Here is a 10,265-nt window from a genome sequence, read left to right on the forward strand (position 1 = left end):
TTCCCCATGTGCACTGCTGCTGCGGCCGATACATGTAACTAGTATATACATTTTCTGTAGATTTTTTTTTTATTTTTTATTAGAGAGAGAAAATAGAGATAGAGGGGGGAATTTTGAAAGAGAGAGAAAAACAAAAAATACAGAAGCAGATTCTTCAAGGGCTCATAGGCTTCGTCAAAAGTTACCTGATTATTGTTCTTATATTCCATGTACTAGTTTGTTTCATACAAATATTTGATATAGTCTATTCAAAGAGAGTTTTTTTTACCACGACATCTCATTTAACAGATTTAATTTGCAGAGCAATTGGTAATATTGTTTAATTTTTCAAATGATCCCAAAATGAATTTATTATTTGAATACTCGTATACCACTTTAATATGAAACTCTAAAACAACTATCAAAATTGTTCGATAAATCTTGTAATGGTTCACATTCTGTAAAAAAAAAATGTGTGCAATAATTACGGTCTTGATTTCACAAGAAGAACAAGCATATGAACCTACTTTTTTGTTTAATTCACTGATATGATTAAAAAACTAAAAAAAAATAAAACTCAAATTTTCCTATGTCGTATACAGGTAGAAATACAATTTATATGGTGATATTATTGTTTAAAACAAGAGGCCCATGGGCCACATCGCTCACCTGAGCACTGTGGCTGGGAAAAAGTAGAAATTGGTTTATTATTGAATTGTTTATATCCAAAAGTAGTCCCATGAGCGATCATGGCTTTGCTATTCTTGGTAAGATGATTTCTAAAGAATTTTCCTATCTTTTTCTATGTAAAAGTTTGGTTGGCCATTTTGACCCCGCCCTACCCCCGGGGTCATGTTTTGAACAAACCTGAATCTACATTACCTGAGGATGCTTCCATATAAATATGATAAATTATGGCTTTGTTATTCTTGAGAAGATTTTTAAAGAATTTTCCTATTTCTATGCAAAACTTTGGTCGGCCATTTTGGCCCCGCCCTACCCCCGGGGTCATGATTTGAACAAACTTGAATCTACACTACCTGAGGATGTTTCCCCATAAGTTTCATTTTTCCTGGCACAGTGGTCCTTGAGAAGAAAATTTTTAAAAGACACCACCAAATTTTCATTAATTCCCAATTATCTCCCCTTGAATGAGGGCAGGGCCCTTCATTTGAACAAACTTGAATCCCCTTCACCCAAGAATGCTTTGTGGCAAGTTTGGCTGAAATTGGCCCAGCGGTTCTTGAAAAGAAGTACAAAATGTGAAAAGTTTACAACAGCGACGACGACGACAACGACAGTCAACGGACAAATTGTGATCAGAAAAGCTCACTTGAGCCTTTGGCTCAGGTGAGCCAAAAAGGGGTTTAAAGGAAAAACGCCATTGATGACGTAACGAGCGAAGTGGTCGTCTCTGATGATTTCTTGTAAAATTGAAATAAGATGAATAAGCCACGATTTCAAATTAACAATCATGTGAACTAGAGGATTATCAACTAATAATGAGTGAAATTTTTAAACATAGTAAATCGTGTACAAATGTGATATTACAGTTTTCTGGTAAGCTTGGACTTTCAGTAAGGCGTGGTATTCTCGGCGCAACGTAATAAGCATCTGTCAAATGGCAAACATATTCTCATTGGTTGAAATTAATAACATCAGGAACTCTAAATTGTTGACAACGATGAGACGTAAGCTCCGCCTCTGTGCCGTGCGAGAACTATAAATTGGCTATTTGCTACACTAGTTGACATTCAGCTGAATTTCTATCCTATGTGTATTTAAACAGTGAAGGAAAGCTGTGTAAATTTCAGAAGCTAATCATGTAACGTCGAGAATGCCACGCCTTACTGAAAGTGCAAGCTTAACTGGAAATTGTCCCAAGTAGAGCTAAACTCTTGTCAATTTTTACTTTGATGATAAAATACAATTATATTATACTTAAGTTCTATTTTACAGATGTTATGTTATTATTTAAACAGTTGAACGTCAAAGAGGGCGATTTGCAGGATTTTCCCTTTATCTCTCTAACTCCACAAACAAAGAGGAAGGTTACCGCTGTTTCATAGACGGTCAAGAATTACCTCCCCTAGATTTTAATACAACATGTATTGGTCATGCACGTTACGTCATCTACTATAACGAACGACTTCCTGATAGTGAATATCCCGACGGGTATCCTGAAGGTTTCGAACAATCTTCTATTACAGAGTTATGTGATGTAGATGTACAAGGTACACATTTAGTAGTGATAAATGTTCATTGCATTTTTCAAACTAATGCGTGATTTCAAATCAATCCTAGATGGAAAAAAATGAGGGAATAACTAATTTTGTTTTCCCATTCACATCGGTAAGGTTGTTCTGAAAGTGGAATGTATGGTCAAAATTGCAATCATAGATGTCCAGAACAATGCCAAGAAAAAAGATGCCATATCTTGGACGGAACATGTCTTGGATGTAAACCTGGATGGGTCGGGGATCTATGTAGTAATGGTAAAAATTTAGATACAGTATATGCTTTGTGTTTGATTAAAAGGAAACAATTTTCACAAAACATCTGAGATCTAGAATTAATTTTTAATAGCGTAATTTTCCCCCAGAGTGTCCAGTTGGGAAATATGGACTCGAATGTAAACAAACTTGTGCTGGACATTGTAAGGACAATGCCAACTGTGATGGTGTATTAGGTCATTGCAGTGGAGGATGTGCTTCTGGTTGGACAGGGACTTTGTGTGATAAAGGTGAGATGGATTAAATTGAATTTAGGTAATTTTTCATACTTTCGTTGTTGTATCTGTAATTTGCATAACAGAAGCCATTAGTATTTACTCTCTATACACAAAAATGAAACTCTTTCGTCTGAGTAAGTTTTCATCATTTTTCATGTTTATCAGACTGTGATTTGAAAGGTGTTTGAAAATTATTTGAAGTCAATAAACATTAATAAGGATAGATCGAATGTAAAATGTGTGTTTTCATAATGACTTCAAAGAATGCCTAGACGGATCATATGGTGAAAACTGCGTGTTCAGCTGTAGTGGACACTGTCTACATGGAAAACCTTGCAATAAAATCTCCGGAAATTGTGACGAAGGTTGCAGTCCGGGCTATTTAAATGGGAAATGTGATCAAAGTAAGTACATAAAGGATGAAAATCGTCATACACGATACAAACACGATTAAATTCCAGTTTATTGGTATCTTAAGCTTTTGAATAAATGAAAGCTAAAGTTCAAAAAATTATCATTGATTGTTTTGAATTTGAAATTATATATCTTTATTCTTTTCATTTGAAATCTGAAGTTCATTTCAAGTAATTGTTCGCTATACATTTTTAATTATTATCAATAGTTATATGTTTTACTATTTTGAGCAATATAAGGTATCAAGCATTTTTGGGGATAAAGTATCATGAATTTTTTTTAAATTTGCCTTACTGAAAATTAAAAAGATGATAATAAAGCAAGCTACATATATATGTAACAAACACATCCATTAAATGTCAGCAGAAAAGAGTGAGGTTAGGTTGAGGTATAAGTTGACTTTAGAAGTACTATCGTAGAAATCTGAATTCGGATAGCAATTAAAGTTATGAAAAGTGAATTATTATCTGAGCAGCTAAATGAAACGATCCCTTTACATACATGATGGAGCGATTGTTATGAAGGCATTGTTTATAACATATGTTGTATTATATATTAAAAGCAAGCTGGCTTCAAGCAAGGAAGTATCTATCGCCTTACAATGAGTATTTTATTAAGCGATATAGGCGGAAAGCAGGGTCTGCTAAATCAAGAACATCACTAAATGTCTTGTAGATCATGAATTTTTATCTAGCACATTAAGAAAGCGTAAAAAAAAATCTACGCTTACTTGGTTATAAATTAATGCCAAATGCCAAATGTAGTACATGCCAGATATTATTCATTTTACATTTACAGTATTTTCTTATAACACATTCCTTGAGTGGACCCAGTTCCAAAATGATAACGCTTTACATGTTTAAAGGATGCTATTATTAGAGAATACATTTTCACTGAAGAAGACACTGTTTCAAAACAATGGTTTTACTTTTTGATACACATAACAATGGCACCTTCTTTCTCTCTTCTTATAAACCACAGCAAATTGTCTAAATTAAAGATGATCTTCAATCTCTCATACAGTATGTGAGTCAGGACATTTCGGAAACAAATGCACAGAAGTTTGTAGTACTTATTGCTTTAATGACAAAAAGTGCAATCATACCACTGGACACTGTGATATAGGATGCAAAGATGGATATGTCGGAGAAAGGTGCGATAAAGGTATATTGACAGACACTGCTAATGATAAATATATGAGTATAAAAAAAAATTTTTTCATATCACTTAAAAATCACTTAAACCAGTGACTGTTCAAAAAATTTTGTTAAAGAGTGCAGTAAAGGCCACTATGGACCAAAATGCTCCCAGAATTGCAGCGGTACCTGTTCTAACAATTCCTGTTCCAATGTCAATGGTAAATGCAGTTATGGGTGCGAACCAGGATATCAAGGCTTCAATTGCTCCAACGGTATTTTTATGTTGTTATATAACCTTACGTTGAGACTATAGTGTCAAATCATATATTTTCGAGGGGTCAAATTTTCATGTTTAAGGAAAATATGCTGGTCATGGACATTGGATTCTCTTCTTGAAGTATTGTAGTAATATATTTTAAAAAATTGCATTTCATGGTGTACTTAATTCATGGATCTTTAAAAACAACAAAAATTACCCTCCTCACCCTGCAAATATTATTTTTTTCATAAAAAGTGTTTATATTGTTATGGTATCATTATAAGCTATCGTAGCATAGTTACATTAACTGAGTACATGTATGAATATATGTTAATATTCCCACTGTTACTCACAATTTCAAACAGTCAATTTGATAAGTTTCTTTAGCTCAAGAGAGGGGGGGGGGAGGGGAGAGGTCTTTTCAAGATTATGAAATATATACAGACACTGCAGTACACATAGATTAAATAAATTGATATAGATATTTATTACATACATGTACTGAGTAATAAATACAGGATTTTTGCATATGTGATATGACTGACGTCACAATAGCCATATCAGCCCTGAAGGGCTGATATGGATTTGCTGGGCTGATAAGGATCAATATCACTCCTCTAGAAAATTAACCCTAAAATAACAATAAACAGTACTAGTGATCATACACATAATTTGGGGGGTTAGATATTCTCTTAATTTTAACTTTTTGAATGTAAGGATAATATAATGTAATTCATTATTGACAAATAATGAATTATTTTCAAATTACGGATCGGGCACATTTGACATAGAAGTACATGTAGAAACAAACCCATACCATATGAGACAATAGACCGTGTGCATGTAAGAAGTATGTGCACGATTATTCATTTATTTTCTTCTCAACTTAATGTGTACTATGTTTTATTATTTAGTATGTAATAAACATAATAAAACATACCCTTTCCCACATCACATCCTGTTTATGCCCTCGACCAATATCAGCCCTCGGGTCTTCGGCCCTCTGGCTAATAATGGTGTCTCGGGCTGATACAGGATGTGATATGGAAAAGGGTTTGTATTATTCTCTATATATTAAGGGGGGACCTATGTCGTTCTACGTCAAGGCAGCGTTAGGTGACGTCACAATTGCGACGTTTGTTTTTACCTGTTGACTTTTGCAACTGTGATATACTAGTAGGCATAACATTGTTGATAATCAATAACGTACACAATTTACAAAAAAGAAAATTTATTCATTATTAATAACAGTTTTATTTGATTTATGGAGTTTGGTAATATTAGAATTTTCTTCCTTTGGTTGATAATTCATAGCAATTTCTACTTTGAAAAAAAATACCTCCATAATATGCTGATATAATAGTGCAAAAAGGGATTAAATTAAGCAAAGAAAGCGGCTTAGATCAGGGAAATATGTTTAATTTTATGATTACCATCAATCGATTTTCTAAGAAAAAAATAAGAAATGTACTTGTACAGGTTTATATTTGCTTATTGATTTATATAGTCCATGTAGATTTTATTATATAAAGTCATTCCGAGGTTCTAATAGGCATTGGTTGTTGAGGGGAAAATGGGGGGGGGGGGCAGTATGAATGGAATGTGGAAGAAAATTTATCTATTTAAATTGTTTCTAATCAAAACAAAATACTCGTTTTCCGCAAAATAGTTTTATATTCAGATGTTTGTCAGTGCTTACTTACCCTTTTTTAGTGCATAAAAGTCAATATTTATGACATAAGAGTACAAAAATGAAAGAAAACGTAATATTTCTCGTTTATTTCATCATAAAGGTATACTTTTTTCTTTGTTGAAATATAGAGATGAATCATTTCTTTAAAAAAATATGAATGACAACAGTTTCACACAAAGACTTTCTAAGATATTACCTGTTATGCATGTCGAAATTGTAAACAATACGACGAGAAAAAAGGGGTAATACTTACATTGTGCTCCATTATAATTTTTCATGCGAGATGGATTTCGATGAATTTGCCTCTATTTTAAGGATACAAGTCATATAAATTAAATAAGTGTTGATTCTGAATATGATTTGACATTTTTGGTTCTTCTTAGCGCACATTTGGGGTAGAACAATAATGTCTGAAAATAATCTATTTTTAGCATTTCACACTGTTTTTGTACGTGCTCCTGTGTAAAATTAAACATAAAAAGGTATTGTTCTTAAAACCTAAAAATTAAGGGCAAATGGTCAGGAATGAAATGTCAAAGTTTTGAAAATTTCACACAGACATTTCGGACATAGGTCTCCCCTTAAGAGAAATAAATTTAAATTCAATGTTTTTTGCTTAACCTATAAACAATGCTGGGAAGTAGTCACTTAGATAGTCTTAAATTTAATCGTTTATTAGTCCTTGGCAATTTTATTAAACAGAGTGTAGTTTACAAACATATGGGGAATATTGTGGAAAAGGTTGTAGTAAACGCTGTGTACACAATGAGACATGTAACCACGTGACTGGTGTCTGTGACAATGGCTGTGCAAACGGATTCATTGGTCCTTTGTGTAAAGAAGGTATGTTTTGAAGAATGAAATTGTACTTTTAATTAATTTTTTGCATTTCAACATTAATAATGTCTCGTAAATGTATCTAAATCAAATTGTCATTTCAATTTTTTTTATCATCAGATAAAAAAATATAGAGTGATTATGAAAATGATGGAATTAGTATAATTGCTTTATGTAATACAACCTGTATGTAAATATTTTTATTGATGTTTCCCCTTCGTTAAAAGTAAAAAAAGTTATGATTTACGGGCAATTGAATTTAAATCCTTCGGTAACAGTATTTTCATAATTGTTGTTTCCTTCGTACCGACAAGAATGCAAATATATTAGCTTAATATTAGAGTGTACGGATGGTTACTTTGGTAACAATTGCTCGTCAACGTGTCCAGAGAACTGTACAAAATCTTGTGATCATGTTAGCGGAATGTGTCCTTGTTCGTCAGGATGGCATAGTGAAACTGATTGCAAAAAAGGTAATTATTCTTGTATTGCACATGTAATAAGACATCAATGTCAATATAACTTGTGAGGAATTCCTTCAAAAATGTTTTGATACCCTCTCCCGGCCGATAATCTATTAATATTAATGGAACGATATCCCCTCTCCGCGAATTTTTATGAAGTTTGATGCTTTAGAAAAATGTTTCCACCTATCTACCTATCCAGTTGATTTACTGTGATTCGGGAGATAGCAAATGAACATAACTTTAAAGTTTCATAAGGTTAACTGATTGTAAGATAGAATTTTTTTTCAACCATTCATTTGTTAAAGCCAAGACGAAAAAAAATTGAACAAGTAAAAATACAGATAAATAAATATTATTCACCTAAAAAAGTGAGGCCTTTTTTATCTCTACTTATATCAGGGGATGAAATAAGAGGAAGAGGCAAATTTAGTAACAGAGAGGAGGACACGTTAACTGTTGAACTATCAGTTGGAACGAGCATACTCTTCTTGATATGCCTTCTATCAGCCATTCTCTTCCTTCGGTTTGTTCAATAATATATACTGAGCAAAATAAGTTTAGCAATTGTTTTTCCATTGGTATAATTTTAAAAATCTTTTTCGAAATTGTTTTATTTTGTTTCTACTTAAGATCAATATAGAAAAGTGTAACAAAAGACACGCTTCATTGTTTAACTTGACGCGCAAAAACCGCGTCGTCCAACGTTATGACATTTCAACAATACAAAAGGTTACGCTCGAACAAACATAGTCCTGAAAGAATTTTCTACTTGAAAAGTCTTTCGAGCACGCTTGTAAAAGAAAACCGGAGAAAACGTGCAAAAACGACAAATTAGGAAACGTCCAGGACTTTTCAAAAATGAATGTCAAACGACTATAGAGATGCTAACGCCCGTTGCTCAAAAAGAAATGACGCTGGACTTTTTCTGCATTGGTTGACCATATGTTGACTTTTAAACCATCCTGGACCACTTGACATGTTAGTAATTCTTAAAACGACGGTTATGCAAGAACATTTTACTGTTCCAACGTCGAGACGTAACCGTTTCATGACTGGTTCTAAAGTTGCAGACGAATTACCTAGTGCAACTGAACTTAGGTTATGTGGACTACGTGTAAAAACACCCAGCTAGGTTTAGCAAATCGAGCTCGAAAACCTCGCACAGCAGTACCAATAACCCAACGTCATCGACAGACCAGCCTCGCATGGGCAATGCCCGCACGGCACACAAGCTGTCCTTCATCAGAATAACGTTAAGATCTTTGACTGGCCCGCGAGATCGCCAGATCTGTCACCCATTGAACACGTTTGTGACATTCTTGGTTGTTGTTTAAGACAGCAACATAACGACAACAAAGTAGTGTAGCGGACTCTTGCGCTGCAGCAGGAGTGGAACCAGATCATCATGCTTGAGATAAGAAACCTTATAAGGAGCATGAGGTGCCGTTGTGATGTTGTTATTGCTGCAATTAGCTATAGACGCCTTCCACATTATTGAAACTGAATGTGACTTTTCAAATCTGTATCTGTGATCACTTTCACGATATTTCTTTTAAAACAGCACACAATTGTTGATAAAATTTGCCTTATTTTGTTATTGATGACAAGCTTATATCATAATTTAATTGAAAGTGCTGTGTCTATTTTCTTTTACTTTGTTTTAAAATATATTAAATTGCTAAACTTATTTTGCTTAGTATAGCTTCCTGACGTTTTAAAACATCAAAACATGTTTGGCATATGTTTTTATAATAAGAATAAAGTTAAGTGTTGTCTATAATGCTTTATTAATTAAAAAAATTAATATTTAGATAATTTATAACAAAAAAAATCACTGCATAGATGTTTTTGCAAGGAACAATTGCGTATTTATAATTTAATTGGAGAGACAGTAAATATTTTTTTGGGATAAACACATACGATTCTAATTGGAAGTAGGATGAAGTCAAAGAGTTATTTTGATATTTTAAAATTAAACCAAGCTACATGTGGTATTGACAATCAATAAAATTGATAAAATTATCTATATATATGAAAACTTTTCTGCATTAATCATGTTCTCTCACATCCAGTTGCTAACATTTCATGATATTTTTTTAAAAGGTTAAGAAAGAAATTGAGAAAAGATAATCAGATCGAAAACCAAGAATTGATCATACATCCGACAGAAGAGAGAAGAAAGTCATTTCCAATGCATCGTAAGTTAATATTGTTTGTATGTAAGGGTTTTTGTGAGGGTGTGTGTACAGTGTATGTCTACTTGTAATTCCTAACTATCCACAACTATCTTTTTGTAATGTACATGTTAAAAAGAGTATGTATAACAAACTAGGAAGAATTTAAACATTTTAAAAAAGCAGCCTCATAAATAACAAAAAAAAGTTAACATCAGATTAGTTTTTATTAAATAAGTAAGGCACAATTCTAGGAACTACAACGTTCGAACAAGATATAACAGGCAGTGTTCCAACAACACCACTTCTCAAAGACCCTGGATATGCAAATGACCTAAGAGGGGGACTCTCACGTTCAAACAAAACCATATCAACAAAAGATTTGGAATGCATATTAGATAAAATGTCTCAAGACGATGATGCTGCATTCAAAAATGAATATAAAGTATTTTTCATCTTTTTAATTTATTATCATACTCATGATTATACATCGTTTTTCAAACGAGATAATCAAATTTAAAAAAAAAAAAAAAAAATGAAGAAAAATTATGTTCTGGACATTTTCAAAGGTT

The 10,265-nt window shown here is 32.9% G+C and overlaps 1 protein-coding gene across 1 annotated transcript; it reads left to right on the top strand.

The window, feature by feature from the left end:
* Positions 1 to 1,663: 1,663 nt before the first annotated feature.
* LOC134275338 (multiple epidermal growth factor-like domains protein 10) lies at positions 1,664 to 10,138 on the top strand (the record flags this gene model as incomplete). Its single annotated transcript, XM_062757615.1, has 12 exons — positions 1,664 to 1,670; positions 1,962 to 2,213; positions 2,337 to 2,474; positions 2,582 to 2,722; positions 2,974 to 3,114; positions 4,148 to 4,288; positions 4,398 to 4,535; positions 6,918 to 7,058; positions 7,394 to 7,525; positions 7,919 to 8,042; positions 9,623 to 9,717; positions 9,948 to 10,138. Coding segments are annotated over exons 1-12 (1,641 nt in total), but the record flags the coding sequence as incomplete, so codon positions are not given.
* Positions 10,139 to 10,265: the final 127 nt, after the last annotated feature.

The sequence above is a fragment of the Saccostrea cucullata genome, unplaced genomic scaffold, assembly GCF_032062105.1.
Source record: "Saccostrea cucullata isolate Sc308-1 unplaced genomic scaffold, CSIRO_AGI_Scuc_v1 ctg7779, whole genome shotgun sequence".
NCBI classification, from domain to species: domain Eukaryota; kingdom Metazoa; phylum Mollusca; class Bivalvia; order Ostreida; family Ostreidae; genus Saccostrea; species Saccostrea cuccullata.